Consider the following 25,449-nt stretch of genomic DNA (forward strand, 5'->3'; position numbering starts at 1 on the left):
CTGTGCTAGAACACTTGTCTGTTGGGATTGCTGCTGCCTGGCAGCATTGCAACTATACATTGACTCCAGTGGTTTGAAATTACCGCCAGGGTAATTACTTCCAGCTAGTAAACATATAGTGAGGAGAATAAATACATCAATGCATTTAACAGCTAAATAAATACCAACAGGGTTAACAGTTGCCACCAGAAAGTAAAAATACAGCAAGACAAACACATTTTAACAACAGTCGATGAGACAAGCCTGTTCAAGAGAAAAAACTCTTCATTGCTACCTGAGGGATTATTCACCCGACATACCAATCCTTTCACACTGCAGAAACTGATCCGAAGTGTTATCATTTTGGAGACAAGCAAGGAGTTAATATTATACATTTCTCGACCTAAAGTGACTGGAAGGTACAACATTACCACCCGTAGCACCAGAATGAATGCTGCTACTTAACAGTAGCATCTTCTTTAATAACTATTAGCTACAGAATTATTTACTGATATTTTATCTAGCATTCTGTGATTTGGCCCCTAGGATGTTGTCATCCAACACAAGTTCTACATCCTCATCTCAAGGAGGCCAAGATGAGCTGGAAGGGGCCAGGCATAAGCAGGTCTAAGACTCCAACATGTGCATATCTGCAATTCCGCTGGCTTTGCTTCGTGGTGATGAATGCTTTTCTTGTACCACACACAGCAAATTAAATCGCCTAGTGGCACTCTTACGTTTTGGCGATGAGGCACAGCAAGAGATGAAGTGATTTATGTAGGACCACACAATTTGACAATCTAGTAAAGTCAATATTTGAATTTATGTATTTTGGGCGGAAACCTGCAATTCTCCTACTAGACAACATCACCCCCGGGAACGGGCCTTATTGGCATAGTAATGTGCTGTGAATTGTAGGCTACAGAAGATACAGCTAGATTCATCAAAGTCCCGATTTGCGAGTCCTTAATAGCGATTATTAAGGAATCGCTATTAAGGACTTGCAAATCGGGATTCATGTAGGAATCGTTAAATAAATTGCGATTCCTCCACAGTCCTTATTTGCGATTAGCAAATTGCTAATCGCAAATAAGGATGCGATTTCAAGGGTGCCAGGGGTGTCCAAAGGACACCCTGTAGCACCCCTGAAATGTAATCTACATTGGTGTTGCGCACACACATGTCCAAAGGACATGTGTGTGTGTGTAACATGCAACTTAAAAAAATGCATTTAAATGCATTTTTCAAAATTTTCGCTATTTACCACGAGGTTTGACTTCGTGGTAAATAGCGCTCCTAAATTGCGAATTCGCAATTATTAAATGTTTCATGAATAGCATTTAAGGAATCTCTAGTAGAGATTCCTTAAATGCTAATCCTCGCAAATTTGCGAATTCTGTATTAGCGATTTTGGCATTTGGGATGATGAATCCCAAATGCAAAAATTACACTCGCAAAGGGCCAGATTCTCAGAATCTGGCCCTTTTGCGAGCTCATTTTGCTTGATGAATCTGGCTGATAGTGGTTTACTTTCTTATTTATGTACTGCAACGTTAAAAAGGCCCACTAATTCTTTTTAGAAAGGGGTTAAGACAGTGGCTTAGCAAGAGTGTAAAGTGCACTCATGCAAACAAAGAAAATGGCCTTCTACCTACCCTACGTTGGATGGACGAATACATCTATAATCGGAGCTCAGAGAGCCCCTCGAGCCCCTGGGACACTGTTCTACTTCACCTACTGCACTATTGATGTCTAAACCACGGGTTTGATATCTTGGCTATTGTAAAGGAAATTGTCCTCAGCAGCTCTGGTTTTATTTCTTGCCGAGTCTTGGTTAATTTCACCTACTGATATATGTACATAGATGCATGAAACACCTCTGTCCACTCACAGATCTGTACTTTACAATCACACGGGACCAAGCATCACACAACATCCCTTTGTAATCTTTCCTTTATTATACTAGTTATGTTTCCACTTAGTCAATCTATGTAGTTCTCTATCAGAAAGAACCAGACCCTAGAGGGCGCCAGGGAGCTGTTCAGGCTACTAGATTGAACCATACGCAATGCTATTTAGAGAATCAATGCATTCAAAATTCCAAAAAGTGTATATATATATATTTATATATATATAACGTCCGTTTTTCCACTGATGGTGTTTAAAATCAAATAAAAAACAAATCATACTGTACCGGAGTCTGCAGTGCAGTGTGTTCTCGTCAGAGTAGCGAGACGGAGTGGAGCATGTATGCATGTATATATATATATATATATATATATATATATATATATATATATATATATATATATATATAAACACACACACACATACATACATAAAATAGTTGAGGTAAACATTATAATGCAGAAAGAAAAGATGTGTTCAACCGTGAAGAGAGATCAATACAAAATTACCAGTCAGTTACTGGCATTCAACTAAGTTCAGAGTTGAAAAGCTGACCAGGTTTGAATCAAAGAAGATCAAGAGGCTCATGTTTTAACTCAACATGGAAGGTGCTTGCTATGCGGTCAAGTTAAAACAGTGTTTCGAAGTTAGTGTAGCTATGTATCAGTGTGCATTCAGCTGAAGCTAATGCTTGCATACTAAATCACCACTAATCCTCATGGGTTCAGGAGTAGGTTGCTACTTGCCAAGAAAATGCTTCCACACCCCATTAGGGGTAACAAGCAATGTATAAATGCAAAACAGTTTTTTCCTCGGCTATCCTTCTCAATCCAAATAACTGACTAATATCCTCCACTCAAATTACTTTCATATTTCACTATACTGATTCACCACTAATCCTTTATGGGTTTTGGAGTAGCGCACTACTTGCTGAACAAAACGCTTCAACACCCCATCAGGGGCAACAAGCACTATATAAATGCAAACCTTTTTCCCTCCCCTATCCTTCTGGATCAAAATAACTGATTAATATCCACCACTAAAATTACTTTCATATTTCAATATACGAATTCACCACTAATCCTTATGGGTTCCGGAGTAGTGTGCTACTTGCTGAAAAAAGCGCTTCAACACCCCATCAGGGGTAACAAGCACTATATAAATGCACACCTTTTTCCCTCTTCTATCCCTCCGCTATCATTCTGAATCCAAATAACTGACTAACCTAGCTACTCAAATTACTTTTATATTTCACTATACTAATTTAACACTAATCCTATATGGGTTCCGGAGTAGCATTCTACTCGCCAAAAAAATGCTTTGATGCCTCGTCATGGGTAGTAAGCGCTAAATAAATGCAATGACAATAACAATTTGCAATCATGGTGACCAATAAAGGAAGAGGAATACTATATTGGCTTGAACATACATGCCGACCCTCCCGATTCAGACAGGAGACTACCGGTTTCAAAGCTAGTCTCCCATCTCCCGAATCCTGCATGCAAGAACCTGATTCCTTGGGGAACTTCCGATGGCAGGGGCCAAGCTTATGTGACTCGGATTATGCACTCACTGACAGTAACCTACTCCTGCAAGCAAGTGCAAAACATTTTGTCACACTTTCTCTGCCCGACATAGTGATTTCTCTTTGCTCTGGACAGGTATTGAGAAAATCCTGCAGCAGCACACTTGCAAGTCCCATACATGCCAATAGATCCAATGCAGGCCACAATTGAAGTCAATAGGAGAAATACATTCACCCGATTATTTTTTTCAAATCTCCCACTGCCAAAATATTGGCATGCATGCATGAAGGGGGGAAAGTATGTATAGGATCAACTTTGTCTTTGTACATGTATGCCTTTAGCAGTGGTGATAGACTCTGAAACATCAATTTGGTGTTCTTGCTGCAGGCAGCTTGAGCGGCCTGTCACAGACACCATCGTATACAATACTACATTGAGTGGGCTATGGGTCAGCCCCTTGATCATGATTGTGTGGCTTTCTTATCAACCTCACTTCCCTGCTCTTTTTGGATGATCTCCCTCCAATATTCCTGTGTTTGTCCAACATCTAGAGAATTTCTTTTTACCACTGCTTTTGATCTGAGGAGATGTTTCCTTACCCTGCTGATATCACAGACCTAATGTTCTTTCTTACGCTTCAATTTCTATTTGTCATCATTCTTTCCTTTGTTCCCTGAACCTCACCTATCCCTTCTCTCCACTCCCCTAACCCCCATACCAGTACTAGTCAGAGATGCTATTGACTTCTCTGCACAGAGCCAAGCACCAGAGGGCATGCTGGGTGATGGCCTGAATGTGGTTCTGCTGCACTTTACTGTGCTTCTTGGCTTCCATTTCCCACGCCCGATATTAACTCCCTCCACTCATGCCATTCTCCTGCTCTAAGCTGGCCTCCACGAATTACTTGGGCAATGCCGATGGCAAAAATACTGGTGGTGATCAGCTGTCTTCAAAGTATAAGAAACAATGTTATTATGCTTTCAAGATGGCTGCCACATTGCATCACGAAAGGTGACAACGCACCCTGGCAGCCGCCTTTAAAGTATGAAAACATTGTTTTGCAGTTCTGTCAAGGTGGCCACCATGTTGCCTTGTTACGTTGCATCACACATCATGGTGGCCATCTTGAAAGTATACAAACATTGTTTCTATAAATTTCAGCTGGCCAGTAACCGTTATTGGCTTTTCCAATGCTGGTGAATTTTCAAAGAATTCACCATTGGCAAAGACAACAGCAGCAACTACGAGCATTCATAAAGCAAATCTGATTTGCTTTGCCAATGTTTGTGTGACTTTTCAGGGTATGAACTAGTTGCTGAAATCAAGTTATATGCTTATTTATGGCCTGCCATGACTCTGTATCTGTGTGCAGAGAGCAACAGGAGGTTCAACGAATAATGTATCTGCTTTGTATTGTGAAAATGGCAGTGCTACCCAGAAAGCTATTACCGATCCAAACTGGCTATTTCCTTTTTTAAATCTCCTCTCACTATGCATTGTTCCTTTTTGAATGTTTTTCAAATGAAATGTAAGCTTTCATTGGTGGGATCCAGGGGAGCGATAAAGAGATCACTGCTTTTTACTTTTCATGCAGGCACACAATTTAAAGATCTCCTTCTCCAATGATATACCTCAACTGTACCCAAGGCTTAATTAATATTCATTTTTATTGGGTTTCTAGTTCTACCCAATGCTCTGCCCTGCAGTTCTGACTGTGTCAATAAATTACCTACACTCGAGGATGAAAATCTTTTTTAAAACAAACATCCACCCTTGACAGTGAGATAATACCACACCTGGGTACCTCTGGTCGAATCTCACATTTTGGCGGAAGCGTCAATAAACCCTCAAACAGTTGAGGAAAAGAAGACCAACTGCAGGCTGAGCAAATATTGGCACGAGTTTACTCTCCAGAAGTGCTCTTCTCAATACGATACGATTATTAACGAATACAAAAGAATAGGTGATGTATGCAGGGGGCATGAGGAGGCTGTGAAGCACAATGAAGGAGGTACCTGGCTATAACAGAGAAAGTAAAGTTAAATATGATCTCCGATTTTGCACAGGATCATGCATGTTATGAAGAGGAAGGGCCTAGAGGTCCTTAGATACCACCTCTTCTTCAAACGTACCATTATAAGTCGTGAACTAGTCAATCCTAGTATTAGCTGTGCGCATTCTCACAGGTGAGCCTAGGAAGGTGTGAACAATCCCATTGGTGGATGGTTTTGCTTGTTTATTTCCTCATTCTGGCACCATTTGATTGAGTTAATTAAGGGAAGGGTACTTACTGCTTGTGCATGGTATGATTTAAAGACCATTTTAGGCTCAGAGTGATTCAGCGGAGGAAAGATACTACCAGTGGATGGCCTCTTGAAGACACCACCAGTGTATGAGCGGATCAATAATTGAAGATTATACCATTTGTAGAGAGGGAGGAAGATACAGCCGTGGACAGTTCCCCAAAATATACACACTGATACAAGAGTCCCGAGGTTAAAAAACACCAACCACTCAGTCCAAAAATCACTTGCTGTAGGTAAAGAGTCTAGGGAAAACTTATCTGGTCTATCCTGAGTTATTAGTGGGAAGGGGAACACTAAAAGTGGAGAAGAATCCTTATATCTTGAAATAGGCCACAACTTGTCAAGCCCTTTGTTTATGATCTGCAAGTGACTAGCAAGTGGGCCTTGACAACCATGATTAGAGACTGTTGGACTGGGTTGTTGGTGTTCCACTCTCTCGTTTAGGCGCTACAGGATTCTGGAAATAATTCAGAAGGTGAAGAATATTAGTATTACCTGCGTTCGATTGAATGCCACCCGTGCAAAGACAGCCTGTGATACACTGGCTCGCTTCAGCTCATCCCTCACTTGCTGGTAGATGTCTGGGGAGACCTCCACAGATGAATTTGTGGGCTCGGATGGCTTGACTGCTCGGGGGATGGGTGGGTGGTTCAGGAACTGCTGGTTGAGGGACTGCGGATGCTGGTGCGCCAGGAGCCGGCTGACAGCAATCTGTTGGTTGATGAGGTGGGCCATGGCGATCTGCTGCCTGACCAGCTGAGGGTTGAGCTGCGGAGACAGTAGTCCAGGGCTCATTAGCGGCTGCAGGGTTGGCACTTGACTTCGGATGGGTGCGCTGTGGTGCAGTGGGCTGTGAGGTGATGGCTCACTTGTCTTCAGATTTCCCATCTGTGTCATATTTGGCAAGTGTGCAGGCCGTTGACCCAGAACACAGTAGTCTGCAATACTTTCCCTTTCAACTGTTGGACAGAAGAGATGCTTTAGGACCAAGAGTCAGCAGCTCAAAATTTATTTAAAAAAAATACACACAGACAATATACTGATACATACCAACAACAGCTGCATTATGTTTTCCCATGTACATTCCAACACAGCACCTCAAACTTATATAGTCTCCAGCGTTACCATTACTTTCTCTTCTCTTTTAATCTCCTACTAATAATACACATGAATCCCTCTGGACCGTCTTCAAAAGTGTTCTACTCAATGCGTTCGAGGCTCCATATAGCATGACTTCTTTCCATCTATAACTTCTATTTACAACTTAGTTAACATCCTTTCCAAACAAGCAAACCCAAATATCATGTACCAATCTGGAGAAAATCCTGATTTCTCTTCCTGAAGGTATCTCTTGGTGTTGGATTGGAAGATAGTGGCTACATGTCTCTTCTCTTGTTACCGTGGTGACCTCGGCTTACAACCGTGCAGATTGGTTGATGGTTAATTCTTAATAATACAAACATAAACTACTCAAGAGAATGGTTCTTTACATTCTCAGAAGGATGTTACACAGATGCTCTTGAGCCTGGTCTATGTGCCAAGTCCCTGTCTAGAGACTGAGCTTATCTCATGAAGTGTCAACCTCTCATGAAGACTACATACAGGGAACATGACAGGTTTCCAGAAGGATTGTTTATTAGTACATTTATTTTGGCTTATAGTGACCAATGGACAGATTGGTGGACAATGAAGGCAATCCTCCCATGGAGTATGCAAATAATTCACAACACAGTTAGGGAATTTCGGGGCTGGAGTGAAATGGTGTCGGTCACTGTGGATAGTAGCCAACCGTACCATTGTATTCAGAACATACTAATGTTTGGGAATTGTGCTATTAGAGAGGTTTATGTAAAACCAGTTACAACAATCAATAGCTCAATGAATCTTTCCAACGTTATCATCTCAACCACCACCTCTGCTCACTAGGACTGGCTTACCATATATGGAATCAGGCCCCACCTTACCATCCATTCTTCAAACAATGTGATCAATTCTTGCTTCTTGAACAAGCTGAAGAACTACAATAGCTTCCTCTTATTCCTTGCCTATAGCTTCCTCTTATTTCTTTCCTCTTGCAAAGGCCTGGAATTTCCCTGCTGCACCATTTTTATTAACTTTAAACAAAGGATATTTTTCTATACCTCAAAAGGTCTCTTTGATCACAAAAACACCAGTGCCAATCACCTGTCACCCTTGCACTATCCACATTCAGGTATATGTTTTCCCTGATGCCTCAATAATGAATTGACCTTTCCATAGAACAACCTCCACCCACTGAGCAACTACAAAATAGTCCTCAATTATGACATTCTTCAATGTGCCAGCAGGCAGTCAGGGTGTTAACTAGGAACTGATGATCAATGGTGTCATGGTGGTCAGGGTGAGGTGAGAGTAGCCACTCATGTCAAAGATTGTCAGGGCATCATCAATAACTTGCATTGATGTTGTTAATCTGGGCCTGCAGTATGCAATAAATGAAGTCTTGCGGATGCACTACCACTGCTCTTTCTAAAACTATAACAATAAAGGGGAGGGAGGTAAAATTAGGAAGATGGCAAAGTCATCTAGGTCTACATGGGTTTTGAGCTCTGAAAGAATTTCAAAGTTTCTGTAAAGAAAGAAATATCTTCTTTGAAAGGAAGATGTTATGAATGTCGAGGAAGGAAGAGAAAGCAGGCACGGGGATTGTAAAATGCTTACTAGGTAGCAGACTGAAATAGTATAAGTTCAAGACAAAACAATGACTACATAAGTTATTAAATAGCCTAATAATGAAGAAATTGTGACCAAGACCCTGTGTGAGGCGAAATGAGTCTTGTTTTTCTGCCGTAATAAATACTCTTGCAACTTGGATTCTGGAGGGGGCTCGTAAATTTTGCCGAAGTGGTGGATTGTTTTCATTGTATTATTGTATTCATTTCATTATATATATATATATATATATATATATATATATATACCTTTGCTTAATAAACTGTGGTTTATCCTGAGCGCAAGTCTTTTCTGTGAAGAAAATTGCTGTGGAGCAAATATATACATATATATATATATATATATATATATATATATATATATATATATATATATATATATATATATATATATATATATATATATATTTATATATATATCCAACAAGTCAATCACTGGATCCCCTCTCTCTTATGATGGCAAGCCTGCAGTGGGGTAGCACACCTCTAATTATTACAGCAATCCCCTCCTCAGGAAAAGAAGAGATGGTCTGCGGCTAGTGTGATGCATTTATTCAAGGCTGAAAAAAACGACTGACGCGTATGAAGGTTCGATATTCTATTTTGGGTTGACCGCGATCTGCTTATTAAATGCAGAGCAGGGAGGCATTATGGTGAGATAGTGGTCCATTCCAGAATTATAGGTGGTTTATGCTCATTTATGCTGAGAAGACAAGGTACATAAAAATAGGCAAAGTCCTAACTTTTTAGCTCTGCACAAAACGAAAATGCTATCATCTGATCAAGTTTTAAACAACCATCCATGACAAATAGAATGCACTAGAAATTCCTGGACAGTACTAAACTCATTGCAGAAGTCTACATATTGTGGGCAAGCTGTGGCCAAACGTATAGAGACCCTTATGACCATCCGCATCAAGCAGAGGTTTTCTTTGCAGGTTTATATAGGACAAACTTGGTCCAAGGCCATGCACGCTACACCTGAGCACCAGATTACATTACACATTTTCTTTTAGTCAAAAGTTGTTTAAATGATTTTCTCAGACTCACAGAATTTTAAAGCCGAGGCCAGGACTTGAACCTGGTGCCTCAGTTTCTGAGGTCAGGCCTGTATCCTCCCCGTGGTAATCTCGGTAATCTGTGATTACCAAGGCGTTCTTAAAATGATTGAAAGGACAGGTGGAAAATATTCAAGACTAAAATAAACACACTTAAATTGAGCTTGTGACAATGAAACAGAGAAACTAATGCATAGTGACCAAGCAGGATATGGGGGTGAAGGGTCTGGTGAAAGTCAATCACCTCTTCGGTCATCATTAACTGTTTTACCACATTCACACTTGCAAGAATCAAAAACCACAACACCCACAGCACGCCCCTTTCACGCTAATCATAGCACGAAAGGGTGTCTTATGTACAAGGCAGCATTAAGCCAGGTTAAGTGGCTTAAAGCTGCCTTGCACATGAGGCAAGGCCCCTATCGCCGTGGGATCATCACAAATAGTGACGTTCCCGTGGCGATAGGGGCTTGTACATATTCTCCCGGGACCCTTACTCACTTAGCTTTATGAAAGAGAATTCTTCTCCGCTTTCATCACTGTCTGAGTGGATGGCGGGAGTCTGTGAAGGTGTGGCGTATGTCTATCAACATAATGCTATCTAAAATACTATATTGAGATGCTGTGAAAGCTGTGCTGGAATGTGTGTATACCTTGATCATTTTATCAAGATACCTAAAACTATTCCTTGGAAACACGCTGTTGGCTATCATTGCATATGTTATCATGGGCCGTTTAGACTGCTTTTGAGTTTTAAGACACTGATGCACCACCAATTGTTCCTACACAGAAGACTACCAACATCTAAAAACATTTGATAACATAATTGTATTTTCATGAACTTCCATGCAGGCAACGTAGTGGAGGACGTACCCACCACTGGATTTCTGGTAATATACATTTATAGTTACTAATTATTGCTCTCTTCCCCCCCGTCATTATAAATAGGAAAACCTAAAATCCAAACATATAGGGATTAAATAGCTCACCTAATATTAGGAATGCAACCCAAGTTGGTACTTATATCTGTCTAATATGAGGCAGACCACTATGATGAAGCATGCCACCTGTGGAGGGTGTACTCTATGATTCTTCCTCCCCTCTCCTTGTGTGTTATATGTTAGAGGAATTTCAGCCATGTTCTAACGCTGCATGACTGCGCTCAGTGCTGCTTTATGCAGCTCCAGGTGGGTTTCAAGGGGCATAGCCAAATACAGAAGTAGATACTTCATAATGATATTCAACACTCTGGGAATTTCACCTAAGCCATGAAATGTTTATAGGAAAATACCATTTGTGCAATTTGTGCTGTAATCAGAGATGTTTTAAGGCATGGCCAAAGTGGGCCCTGCCCCAGGGCCCCAGCCTTCCCAAGGTCCCCCTGACAGAGCCAGCTCTGTTTGAGCCTTGCCCTGATGACCTTGAATAATTCTTAAAGAGATTGCTTTAAACATCGTTTTCCTTAAATGCATTTTTAATGTGGGTGATGTGTGAGAGTCTATTAAAGAGAATTTGCAGAGAAACATTGTGCTTGTTTCATGCAACATCCATAAAAAAAGTTACTTAAGATCAAAGTAGGACCTTTCATATGAGAAATGGGAGAGAGGGGTCACAGAGATTATTTGCAGTAAGCTGCTGCTGTGTTACAATATTGAAAACACACATCACTGTCCCTGAATATTAGATGTAAACACATTTCGATTTTGAGGAGTGTGCCTGTGCACTGTCAGTGATCTGGACAAACAGAGCATGAAAGACCTGAAATTTGATCAAAAAATCAAAGCTGTTCAGAATGGGGGGCCCCAAAAAACATTTGGCCCAGGGCCCCCAAAATCCTTAAGGTGTCCCTGGCCTTAATGGTTTTACATTGACATGCTGCAAAAAAGAAGGCTAAACTAGTGGACCGTGTTATACCACCGATACCTTCCTTTTGCACAAGAATTTAAATGCAACACTTTTCTTCATTAGCCAGAAATCTAAATTGGACTTATATAATACAGAGTACCTCTTTAATGTTATCTATTTCCCCAACTTTGAAAGGTATTTGCACATCTAAGTTGAAATTAGATACTCAAATGACTCTATATGGGGCCTGGTCACCCATGAATATTTACTACTATGCATTAGTGTAAATCTAGACATTTTTGCTATTCACCATTTTTAAGTTTAAATCTGCACCTAAGTGACGATCTCCACACCTTTTCTTCAGGGATTTGAAACATCTAAGATTAAATTTACCAAATATAAAGTTAATACTAGTAGCCTTTTCACATATCTTTGGAAATCTGTGCCAATTTGGTAGAGTTCTCGCTGTGGGAAAAATATTTTAAACATTTTAATGTAGGACAGAAATGTAAAATAATTTAAAATACAAGTAATAAAACAAAATGTTACAGAGCATTAACTCTTCAAAATTAATGCTCATGAAATGATCATAATTAAATAATTTAAGCAGCTTAACTTATTTTATAAATATTATTCATTAAACAAAATTATTTCTAACTTTTATTGACATTTAAAAGTATAATGTAATACTTTTAATTAAATAGGTTAACTATTAGGTTTTTAAAAGAAAGTTAATAATGATTAATGTTAAATATATTTGCTCACTAATCAAATATATTTACATTTAATTCAAAAACACATATACACTAATTATGTTAACAGTATTTCCCATGGAGTGCTACTTTAATTTTCTGCTTCAATTATTCTCCTTGGGGATGTTGCAGTATACGAGTAGCTTGGTATGGTACTTGACTTAGTTCAGGGCTGGGCTGCAGTACATTTACATCTATTTTGTATTTGTGGCATTTAGTAACTTTAGAAGATTAGTTTGTGAACAGCAATGATTTTACTTTTTTTGGGGTGTGTAGCATGTCCCTCCCTAAACCCTTTTTACATGTTCTTAAACCCCTCTCGTTTAGGTGTGGATAGTCCCAGTTTTCTTACCATTACCCCGGTCCATCCCACATTTGCACATAAATCGTACACTTATTTGCGCGGATATCACTGCCATGTTGGTGGAGATCTTTACATAGAAAAGACGGGAGAGGCGGAGGCAGAGGACTCTCCCCCTAGGTTAGTGAATAGTGAGTATAGTTTGTGAATAGACCCTCCTCCAAGTGTGAATACACGTTTTTTATTTATTCATAAAATAAATAAAATTTACCCTAGATAATGGATGATCTCATGCACCAGATTACATCAATATAATGGGAGAACATTTCCTACTAGGAGTAGGGAGCTGTGGGTCTTCCAGAGTGGCCTTGCCCGCTTAAGTATGTGACCCCTACTAACGTGTATGTTTGTGGGAAATAATATGGTTTTATAAGACACATATTAGGCCTCCATATTAACATTCAGTGTTATCAAGAGCAGCTTCAAGCCTCTACCCGGGAGGGTCCAGGGAGAAAACAACTCTAAAATTGGTGGGGTGTTGCAAAAGGGGTTAAAGTACAAATGCACTGTTGCTTTGCTTTTACCTAGGCATAAATGCACAACTAGAGCTGCATGCATGTGTCCTCAAAGCCTCAGATATGCAAGTACTCTAGGTAACTACTGCAACTTCCCTGCAATAATCCTGAGATTTTTTGTGAATTGTCTAAAAAAACATAATTTTAAGTCGAAGTAAACTTTTAATGTAAACGCACTTTGACAATCAAGCCACGTATGTTTTGCAAACAACTGAAGCACAATAACAACTAACCGCGGTCCTCTTTGTATCAACCCTGTAAGGATAAACTACAGTCCTCTCGCATTCAACCACATCCTCCTGGAGTCATATACCTACAAACCCCATTTGAACCATAGCAACAAAACCATTAATCTACGTCGCCAGTTGAATATTTCTGCGGATTGTTTGCAGTCTCGGCAGTGACATTCCATTCATTTTTTCTCCATTAGCATGTGCATGAACCCTGTACGCTATCATCTTTTACCTTTGTGAGAGAAATGATTCTCTCGTCAAAGGACGAAGGCCAGATGACATAATTTTGCACCATTGTCGGACATTTTTGCAATGCGATTCCATCAAAGGACTCATGAAAAAAAATCTTGAATAGACCACATGTTGCAACAATGCATTTTCTCGGATTGTGTACATCGCCTTTTTGCATTAGTTTGTCAGTTCGAAGGTCAGAGTAAAAATGACCGTCGCCAATGCAAACTTGTTTTATCTTGTCCCAGGTGTATACTCTACCCATCCAATGGGTGTTATGCAAGATAAGGCTGATAGCTGACTGGCTCTTCTCAAACCCCGCTGTTCTTCATCTCGGGCAATCCGGAAGCGTTCACACTTTCTTACCGACGAGTCTGCCATCTGAGCTCGGTGTCTGCAGACCCCCCTGTCCCGTTTGGAGCTCCCAAGCCTTAGATAAGCAGTTATGTCTACTAGTGCTATGCCTGTCAACAGAGATACGGTCTCGTGCACCTCCCTCCGCGCGCTGGCTCCGCTCTGTTTCCTCCACACACACTGCCTGTTGTGTGTGGGAGGGAGCCCTCGCCAGGACACTGGCTGTTCTGCTTTCAAGAAAAGGCTTCTCTAAACAGCTTTATATATTTACGGTTATGCTATCTGTTTCATTTTATTTGTATGGATGCGCACTCCACTGAGAAGTCGCTAAACATAGTATCAGAAGCAGCAAATTTAAGTTAGTTATTATGGTAAGTTCATGGAAAAGAAATATGTTGTCGCTTTAACAGAAAACATATCGGAATTAAAATCTTCCTGAAGCTCTTTGGCTTTTTCTTGGGATGTATAAGCTTTTCTTTAGCATTACTCTATTTCTTTAAAGAGGGCATTTAGTGAATGATGTCCCAATAAGTCTTACACCCCAAACGAGCTTCATCAAACAAAGACATTTCAGAACCTTTACTGTTGGACATTGTGGGTGATGTAGACGTGGGTTAGGAGAGATTTAGCCTCTTAGGAATCTGTTTCCATGTAGCTGGCAGGCGTCCACTAATGATGCAAGAATAGCCCTATATAGGTCTCGCCTAAGACAGTGAATGCTCTGTCTCTTGCAAGACGTTTTGTCATCTTACCGGGGGCTTAGAGTCTGCCATTGCTTACCGGGGGCTAGTTTTATTGTTACTCTCATTTTTTTTATTTTCTTATTGGTCAGCTTCCGTAGGCTTCCTTCCTCTTCCTCTTCCTCTTCGTCTTTGTCCCTCCCCTGGAGCATTGATGCATTGCTTGTAACCTTCCACTGCATATTTTCTCAGGTGCTAATTTTATAATTTTGTCAAACACTCTACAAGACTGTTTTTTTCAGATATCTCCTTTTTGTACTTCTCCCCCCATGTTCCTCTTTCCTGCTGACCCGCCTTTGCCCATCTGCTTGCCCCTGCTCCTCTCTCCCAACTTCCATTGTCCATCTACTTTCCCCCAGACTCTCCCTCCCATTCTCCGTTGTCCATCTGCTTGCCCACTGTCCCTCCCTGCCACCTACCATCTACCTACCACTAGCCTGCTATCTCAACCTTTGTTGTGTGTGCTCCCTCCATTGCCCATCAGCTTGCCCGGAGCCACTCCGGCACACACTCCATTGCCTGTGTGCCCCCCACCAACGGCCTTGCCTCCCGCCTTTAGTGTTGCCTCCCTCTCTCTGTGTTGCCTCGAGGAAGCAATAAAAAACTGCTATGATGTAGCTAGTGCTGGTGCCAATCATAACACTTTTTAAAAATTACTTTTAGCCCTGCTGCACAGCAGATGCACTGCTGTACAAGATGGCTGGAAAGCATTAACAAAGACAATAGCTTTAGTTGGTGTGACCACTTGGCTTTGCCAAAGCTTTATTTCATTCTGACCAAATACCCACAGAGTTTCTTGTGTTTTGATTTTTACTACAGTATAGCTCAGAAGGAGAACAAGAAAATCTGTGAGTGCCTAAGAAGTTTCAGAAAGAAATGTATGTTTAATAAGAATTATATTAATAACAATAATGATAACAGTAATGTTATTAATCATTATTACACGGAATTCCACAAACTGACTTGAATGTTTGCTCTTAATTGACTGATGGTACAATTGGCTTACTAAATGGGACTTGTTTTATCAACCTCTGTTAGGACAAAGTGGAAGTGAGCTCTGCTGGGATTTCAATCTCTGACCGGCATTACCAAATATGTTTCTGCAGTAGTTTAGGAACCATCCATGGGAACTGTGCAGAGAGGAGAAACATTAAGGAGGCTAAAATGTGGGAACCCCGTACCCAATAAAGTGAGCAGCGGCGTCGCCATGGCGCGAGTGCTGATGCAACTCACTAAAAAATCATACTACCTATAGAATTATGAATAAGTGTTTTCACAAGCCCTCTGAATGTATTACAACACCTGAACAAAGCCTTCAAACTAAAAAAGCAAAGAAAACTTGAACCAAAGAAGGAAAACATTACTTACACTATAGAAAGTAATACATACGATGCTTATTGATTTGCCAGGACAAGAGAGACTCCAACTTTCGAATTTGGTGCAAGGACAGCAGCCATCAACAGTTTACCAATATGGGAAGTCTTCAAAACTTTTAAAATGCACTCCTTATGCCTGAGAAAAGCTTTATGAGTTTGTTACTTAGGGCCTTAGTTTACAATTGGCAGGCAGGCTACTCCATCAGATATTTGGTGGTTATTCTTTCCCTGTAGTATAAATGCAATGTAGTCTATGGCACTTATTAAGGTGGACAGGATATCTGCTAGTTTGTGACACAGTATCCCATCTGCCAAACTTTAAAAAAGGACCTATTTGACCAATTCACTAAGCTTTCTCCAGGTATAATGTATCTTTTTCAGCTTCTTCCAGGTTGCTCGACTGAGAGATTCACAATTTAACGGTTTTAAAGAAGAGCCCTGACTGCCATGGAAGCGAAGTAGAAGTGGGCGAGCGCCTCAAAGCTCGAGCCAGGCTCAAGCCGAAGGATTTCGCTCTGGCTCAGGGCAAGTCTTCTTGGAATCTCGAGCCTTCAACAAACCAAGCTTTAATGTGGCTTCTCTCTGCCATTCACGCTCTTTCGTCATGCACTGAGAATAAAAAATAAAGCATAAATGCTTGTGTTATAAAGTAGAGAAGGAGGTAGCCATCTAGTTGGTAAATTGCATAATGTGAAACTTGAATGCCTGGGGCCAGTCCTGGCTGCCCTGCATGACCACATTGTTGGTTCTCCTTGGCAAGTATTTTACTTTATAGAGCCTCCTCTTTCTTCCTTATGACATATGGAAACGTCTTCCAAAACGTGAGTTCAGGGTGTGCTATACAAAAATAATCTGAGGTATTAGGGATCAAATCGCCTGCATGTTGATGAAATACTGTTTTTTAATTTTAATGAGAGTATCATATCTTCAAATGCTGTTTGTTGCATGAGCACTGTCCACGAGCCAGCTCCACACCAGTGCCGGCAGCAGAGCTCCACACCAGTGCTCGGCCACATTGATCCGCCAACTACGGTGTTTTGCTGTTTTATCCCCTGCTTGACCACCAAACTTGCACTATTGCCCTTCTTCTTTCTGCACTCAAAGCATGCATTGCCCCAATTGCCTCGCTCTTTCTCTGTGTCAAGCTCTAGTGTTTTAACCCATTGATTCATTTTTCTCCCTTTTTCCTCTACTTAACTCGAATGTTTTCCCCATTGACTAGTGCTTTTCCCCCATTGATTCATTTTCCTTCCTTTTTCCTCAAATTAACTCATCCTTTTTCCCCACTGACTCTCTTTCCTCCATCTTTCCTGCACCTAACTTGTGCCTTTCCCCCATTGGCTCTTGCTGTATTGAACAGCCATGTTGGAGAAACAGCACAGACTACCTGTGCCCAAGCGAGTCTTTTCAGCCCACTCAGGCCAAAACCTGCACTGCTCTCTTTAAATGAGAACAGTGCAGGTATTAGGCAGTGAGTCTGGAGCAGCCCCAGTGCCTGCTGGGAAAAGGAAGAATAACGCGACCAGGCTCAAAGCTGGAGGTGGCTGGCAGCATATGGTAATTTTTCCTTTTGTGTTTATTATGAAACTACCCCCTCCCTCCACAGGCCCACCCCTTTCACTCTTTGTATGTGGCGGCCACCACTGAGCTTAACACTTGTTTTCCCCATTTACCCGTTTTTCCTTCCTGCTCTTTCCAACTTTCTTGTTATCTCGACACCGCTTTGCACCTGCCAATAAGCCCACTCTACTCATTTTTCCTCCTTGCTCTTTCCAACTTTCTCGTTATCTCAACACCGCTTTGCAACTGCCAATAAGCCCGCTCTGCACCCCTGCCCCTCCAAGGATTACTTAATGACTCAATGCAGGTGCAGCACAAACTCATTGAGCAGGTCCATGGCCAGCTCCCCTCTGCTGCTGCCAGCCAAACCCCTCACCAGTGCTCAGCTGCATCCAACTACTATGCTTTTCTGTTTTTCCCCGCTTGACCACCTAACTCGCACCCTTGTTCTCCTTCTTTCTCCACTCAAAGCATGCTTTTTCCCAGTTCATTCGCTCTTCCTCCCTGTCTAACACTTGTTCCCCCATTTTCTTGTTATTCTCTTTTTTTCCTCCCCCTAACTCATGCTTTTTTTCCCATTGACTCTTGCCTTTTCCCCACTGACTCATTTCCCCTCCATTTTCCTCCACTAACTCGTCTAACTCGTGCTTTATCCCCACTGAATAGTTCTTCCTCGCTGCTTAACTCCTGTTTTTTCCCACTGAATAGTTTTTCCTCATTGCTTCACTCGTGTTTTCCCCATTGACTCGCTTTTCCTCATTGCTTAACTGTTGGTTTTCCCCATTGACTAATTTTTCTTCCTTGCTCTTTCCAACCCACTCGTTATCTCACCCTGATCAGCGCCCCTCCCAGGACTTACTTAATGGAGATCGCAGCAAAGCTGCGAAGCGGTCGCATGCAGCAGGTGTGCAGCCAATGTGCCAAAGGCAAGCCCAGCTGTGTTTGTCCGCACCTGAACTGTACCCAGCACCAGGAACTCTGGATCTCGGACCACCCAGCTACACCAGAGCCGAGCTGACGGGACTGAACCCCAAACCCAACAAAAATCACTGCCGCCTTGCAACTCCATGTTCAACAGAAGGGCCATTTTTCTGCCCACACTGTATCTTCTCCTGTGATGTCAGAACCCGCACACATACGAGCCGTCACCACTGACCCAGAACAACTCCACTGCATCCTGATAAACACCTGATCTATCTGCAAACATGACACCAAGGTCTGAGACATCATCACCTCCCTCTCCCTCGACATCATCTTCCTCATAGAGACACTGTTCAACCCGGCATCCGCACGCGACATCGTTGCCGCCACGCCCAATGGATAAAAGATAATTCACCGGGACTACATGCACAAGGCTGGAACAGCCATCATCCACAAAGAATCCCTCCACTGCACAGCTGCCTCAGACGGCACCACCCCTATCATGCAACACCTCAACTTCCAAAACAACACAGACGGAAAGACAACCGTCCGAGGCACCATTGTCAACAGACCTCCAGGACCACGTCCCTTCTTCTTTACTGCCCCAAATGCCATCAACTCAGAGAGCTTCATCTTCCTCTGAGACCTCAACTTTCACCTCGACAACCACAATGGTGCCAACAGCCAACCTCTCTGAGATCATGAACAATCTCAGCTTCTCCCAACTGGTAACCAACCCACCATCACCCCCGGGCACATGTTCAACCTAATTTTCACAGCCAGCAACAGTACAGCCATGTTACTGAACTTCTTTGGTCGAACCACTCTATCATCTAGTTCACCATCCCAGCAACCCCCGCTGCCTCCACGAACCAGCCCAGAACCACTCACAGGGGCTAGAGCAAAATAACCAAAAACCAATGGATCACCACACTCAGCTCCTCCACCCCAGATACCACCAACCTCAAGGAGCCATCAACAACGTCAACGCCTGGCTCAAAGACTGGGCCATCAAAATTTCCCCTACCAAACCAGGGAAACCCACCAAGCACACCAGCTGGTACACTACAGAACTAAAAACATCTAAACGCAACTGCAAGCACCTAGAAAGAATCTGGCACTCTAGCAAAGAGCCAAATTAACTGTGCCTCCTTCAAGCTAGCACTGAACAACTACCACCAGTGCCTGAAAGACACGAAAAGAGACACCCTGGCCGCCAGCATTGAGGCCTTCTCCAACCACATCAAAGAACTCTTTAACATCATCAAGGAGTTCTCCAACCCCTCAGCATCCGAAAACATCATTATCCCCTTCCAAACTCTCTGCGACACCCTAGCAAACTTATGTCACAACAAGATCACCACCATTTACAAACACTTTGACCCTCAACCCACTGGCACCAGCACCCTCAGCTTCCTTAACCTCCCTGACTCACACATGAACATAAAGATCCCAACATGGGACCAGCTCACCATGCAGACCAGTCCTGAGAGATTGGGCAGCCTTTTCCAGACGGACCCAGGGGGTCGTGTCCGCCAATCCATTTATAAATTTGCTGTTCTCCATCTAGTGGATAGATACGTATTTTCTGCTTTGCCCCGCCTCTCCATTCCACCATTTATTATTGGAATATCCTATATGAGCACCCTGTTGAAGGTGTAACCCTGATTTGGGTGATCACCGAAACTCGCGTTGGTGTAGGTTACAACAGGAGCATCAGGATGATCAGGATGTCATTGATGTATTTAGAAGCCTAGGCCAATTATTATTACAATGGATGTAACAGGGATTGAAGAAGACACTTGCATTATTATGAGCAGATATATTTGAATACATATTAATTAACGTAGTCTACATTACACTATCATATTTCGATGTATCTGCTTCCTTCTGCTCCAGTTGTATGCAACTTGTTTCTTTGTATTTACATTGTGGACACTTATAATAACTTAATACAGTGTGTGATTGATTAGAGTTGCCTGTGTATGGTTTGAGTGATATAATATGTGAGTAGGTATAGATGAGGAGGTGGGAATGTTGCTTAAGTGAGGGACAAAAAAGGTTTTCTCTTTACATTGTTAATCAGATATTACTTTGTGCCATGCTGTATTTATTGAAAGGATGTCGGACAGAATTTTGTATTAAATAAGTGTAACTTTATGTATCAAATTATGCATATTAGCTTATTTATTAGGGTGGCTTGGTATTTTTGTTGGAACGTTTATCCCAGTGAATAGTGAGACATTCCATTTTCTAGCCATCAGTGGCAGGGGAATTTTCTTTTGTTGATTGTGTCACAACCTCCCACTCAACCTCAGGATATTATCCTCCCTGCAGCAATTCAGAAAGAGCCTAAAGACTAGGCTTTTCAACTAACTCCTCCTAGTAGCAGAAAACAAAACCTAGTGCCTTGATACACTATCGGGTGATAAGCAGCGCTCTATAAATCCATTTTGGTTTGACTGATTCGATGTGATTTCACTGCCATCGATTTCCAGGGCTTGGCTCGAACAAGGGTTCTTAGAGCCGAGCCGGCTCCCGGTCTTGGCTCTCTATGCTAATTCGTTGCCTCCCCTACCTCCAAAGCTCGGTCTAGTATAAATCTAAAAGAGACATTGCAAAACATAAAGGGGATAAACAGAGCAGTGGGCATACTTTAGCATAGTAAAATTCGAGAATAAGGGATCCTGAACTACACGTTGATGGGGAAGTGAGAAGTGTAAAGAAATGGTCTTGGTGCTAGACATGGAAGTGGCTTCCAATTATGAGCAACAGCAACACAAAAGCGGGTGGTGTAGGAAAGACACGGGGCAGTGAAGATTAAAGTTGTGTCATTTTTTTATTACCCGGGTTTAGTTTCCGAGAGTCCTCATGATAATGGTCTTCATGTGGCCCGCTGATTGTCCTACTTTACCCTCCTCTTCCACCAAATATAGGGTGAAACTTACTAAGTGGAGCGCAAGCATTCACTGGGCGCTGTACAATCTTGTGCTGGGCCTGCATGCTTTTATAATGGTTGATAAATCAGAATTATGTTTTGCATTGCTCTGCGCCATGCAGCAGTAGACACAAACCCTTAGTAGGAATAACGCCCATCGTTTCTCTCCAATTTACCAGTGTAGCGTCTGGATAATCTACACAGAGAGGAGTTAAAACTGCGCCCTGCTGACACAGAACGTGAGGGCATTTTCCTCACCTTTGGCTGCCGTACATTTTTATTATGACCCGTATGAGGCCGATGTACAGCCGATTCTCTTCCGAGTGATTCTACACTTGCAAAGGAAAAGTACGAAAAAAACACTCTTGGATACAAAATGGTGAAAATGGACCTAGTGTGGTCACATAAAATGATGGAGCCACTCTGCACAATGTGAAGCAACCATTGGGGGCTTAAGGGGCGGCTACAGACAACCCCAGACCCCCGGCCTCCCTAGACTGCAGGGGCCTGGGTAACATTCGCCTTTAAAAGCGCGAGGACAGTCCCTAGATGCGCGTGAGTGTCCCACGGAGTCCTTGGCGTTGAACCAGGCCAGACGAGCGGCAAACGAGAACGGGCCGCGAGCCCTAAATCCTGTCAGGATCATTCTCATGTGGAACATTCAGCCGGAAAAAGGAGCCGCGGGCTGTGAAAGGCGGGCGGAGTAAATGAGTTAATTGATATTAGGGTGGTGGGGATCAGATCCCAAAATATCCTACACAGTTTTCAGACTGCAGTGTCTGTGTTCCCATATCTCGGGCGTGATTGGCAAAGGGCAGCCCTGAGAATGTTTACTTCCAGTCTCCAGCTTGCCCCTTTGTATACAGTTCTGACATCTGTTGCTAATGATATCAAATTATTGATTATTCACTCTCCGCTATTTATTTAAACATTAACCCCCGCGTTTTGCAATATGATGCCCTCTTTCTTTCTTTTTTCCAAGCGGGTTTTTATTTGTGATGGTTTAAGGGCGCCTTTGCTTTGATCTTGCAGAGTGTATAATTATTTTACTGTTTATTTATTTCCATGAGAAAGAGGAAAAAAGCTTGACCGGGGAAGATCTCTATAAGCCCAATCTGTAACTTTATCCCGTCGCTTATGTTTGAGAAGTCCTGGTTTTGATTAGGAATAAGGCATTTAGTTCCCTCTGTTTTATTAAAGGAGACATTAGCAGAAAATAAAGACCATATTAAGCACTCTGGGCTGCGATGGGTCTGCAACTTTCCAGAGAGACCAACTTATAACAAATTTGGATTTTTTTTCAAAAAGGCTGGTAGGACTGGGGGATTGTTTAGTTACTCTGTTGTGATCTGCGACATTTGGATTTCTGAACAAAATGGTCCATCTGTCATGTGGACAAGGACCTCTTTTGGGACGGGTGAGGTCCAGAGTTTATGTTGTTAGTTGTTGAACAGCGATATCTGAATTCAAATCACAGCTTCCACACAATAATCACTGGTGCGATCCTGGGCGAATCGCAGAACCTTTCAATGCATCATGTTACCATCTAAAAGCTACATTATTTACTACACTCAGCGTCAAATACGACTTCTACACAGTTCTTTCACAATGTGACCATGGAATTTTTTTTAATTCTAATTTTGCTTGTGATTATTCATGCACATATTTTCACATATAAAAAGGGCGAATGTGGCCGGCCGAAGCGAGGGAGGTGCTGGGAGGGTCGATAACTGCGGCAGAGATCAAAATGGCCATCAAGGACCTGGTGAGGAACAAAACCCCAAGTACTGATTGACTCCATGAAGAATTTGATCAAAGGTACATAACAGTACTCATGCCACATTTGGAGGAACTATGTAAAATAGTGTTGGACAGAGGTGTACCAGCTGCCACCACTAAGGAAGTGCTTATTATCGCTATCCGAAGGTACGAAAGGAAGTCTTTGAGGCGTCCTTGTAGAGATCCCTCTCTATGCTTCACCTAGATTATAAAATCATCTGTAAGATGCTGGTGGAACGCGTATACCCGCATCTATAGATGTTGTGTGACCGAACAGCTTCATACCTAGCACAGCCCATCCTTGAATATTAGGAGATTTTTTAGGATATTTGTGGAGATACTTAAGGAGCATTAGGCAGAAGTAGTAATCTTATCCATAGACCTGCAATGATACAGTCCAATGGAATTACCTCATGTGGTAATAGGCATATAGCCCTGGAAGAGAGGTGGATTGAATGGGTGACACTTCTATACGCGTCCGCAAGTGAGATTCTGCTCAGGCTCCTGTTTTTCTGGAGCATTTACCATGTGCAGGGGGAGAAGCCAAGGCCGACCATCGTCTCCTATTCTGTTTGCACTGGCGGTCGGACCGCTCGTCAGCATAGTACAGTCAGAAGGCCAAGGGGCTGCATAACGCTGCATGATGGCAAACATATTATTTCACTGTATGCACACGGCATGCTCCTGTACTTGCGCAAGCAGAGGCAGGCTTAGCGCTGGGTATCCAGCTTCTCAGCAACCTGGGTAGATTCTCTGGGTTACATAACAATTGGTCTAAAACCTGCGCTTTTCCAATCTGCCCGGCCATGAAGCAGGCCCACGCTGAGGGGTCGCAGATGTTATGTTATGTTATGTTATGTTATAATGGCTTTTGTAGAGCGCACGGCTACTCAAAAAGAGTGTCCCGGCGCTTTTTAAAAAGGAGGGCTGCGGTCTACTAACATAACACAATAAAAGAGAAAATATCACAGATAAAAAAGAACAGAACAAGCAAAAAGGCCTACTGGGTGAACAGCCAGGTTTTGAGGCCTTTTCTAAAAGCTAGTAAGCTGGTAGCTCCCCGAAGTATAAGAGGCAGAGAATTCCAAAGCTGTGGCGCCAGTAGTCCAAAGAAGCGACCTCCTCGGCGCGCTCTCTTCACTCGTGGGACAGTCGCTAAAAACAGGGATTCTGACCTCAGAGAACGAGCCGGCCGGTAGAAGGCAAGTCTCTTTTGGAGGTACTTAGCTCCCGTCGCATGAAGGGCCTTGTATGTCAAGGTCAAAGCCTTTAAGGCAATCCGCTTGCGGATTGGGAGCCAATGCAGGGTCTGCAGTAAGCCCGCTGCACTAGCACGTCTATTCAGGCCAAAAATCGCTCCTGCCACCGCATTCTGCACAACTTGGAGCCGCTGTAGCAGGTACTCTGGCAGACCCAGGTACAGAACGTTTGAATAATCTAACCTAGAGCCTATCAGGGCCTGCACAGTCAGCTTCCTGTGCTCCTCCGACAAGAGGGGAAGAAACCTCCGCAGCATCCTAAGGAGGCCGAAGCAGGTGCCCGACAACCCCAGGATCTGGGACTTCATAGTCAACCCCTTGTCCATCTTGACCCCCAAGTTCTTAGCCATTTGGGATGAACAAGTGGGGGGGAACATACCAGTAGGCCACCATGCCTGCCAGTCTGGCTCCGTGTCACACCCAAAGAAGAGTACCTCGGACTTATCGGAATTGCACTTGAGGCTGTTCAGTTGGAACCATTGGAACACAGCCCCAAGGCAATCCCAGATACTCTCCCCATCAAAGTCTCCTCCTCTCTTGCACGAGAAGAGGAGCTGGGTGTCGTCTGCATAAGATACGATCCGGGCCCCAAACGACTCCGCCAACGCCGCCAAAGGGGTCATGAAGATATTAAAGAGGGTCGGACTCAAAATAGAGCCCTGAGGGACCCCCACTCCCAGAGGCGGCATCACAGCGGAATCTGGCGAGGCCCAGACCGTTTGCCGGCGGCCGGCTAGAAAGGACGAAAACCAGCTGAGCACCGTCCCCCGTAGTCCAATCTCACTGAGTCTTGTGAGCAGGCCATCATGGGGGACGGTGTCGAAGGCCGCCGACAAATCCAGCATCACCAGCATGGCTTTACCCCCAGTGTCCAGAACCCCTTTGATGGTTTCTGAGACCTCGAGGAGCGCAGTCTCAGTGCTGAGATTTGGGCGAAAGCCCGACTGGGTGGCATGCAGAATCTCATTCGTCTCTAGAAAATTGGACAGCACCGTCTGCACGTGCTTTTCTACAATTTTCGTAAGAGCAGGCAGCAGGGAGATAGGCCGGTAGTTGACTGGGGCCTTTGGATCCAGACCAGGCTTCTTGAGCAGCGG

The 25,449-nt window shown here is 42.9% G+C and overlaps 1 protein-coding gene across 1 annotated transcript in view; it reads right to left on the bottom strand.

The window, feature by feature from the left end:
- Nucleotides 1-25,449, bottom strand: part of SATB2 (SATB homeobox 2) — a 340,208-nt gene that overhangs the window by 133,148 nt on the left and 181,611 nt on the right. Inside the window, exon 8 of the mRNA XM_086958615.1 lies at nucleotides 6,215-6,678. Coding sequence (XP_086814741.1) covers nucleotides 6,215-6,678 — 464 coding nt within the window. The remainder of the gene's footprint in view (nucleotides 1-6,214; nucleotides 6,679-25,449) is intronic.

Source organism: Lissotriton vulgaris, chromosome 2_1 (assembly GCF_964263255.1).
Source record: "Lissotriton vulgaris chromosome 2_1, aLisVul1.2, whole genome shotgun sequence".
In the NCBI taxonomy this organism is placed as follows: domain Eukaryota; kingdom Metazoa; phylum Chordata; class Amphibia; order Caudata; family Salamandridae; genus Lissotriton; species Lissotriton vulgaris.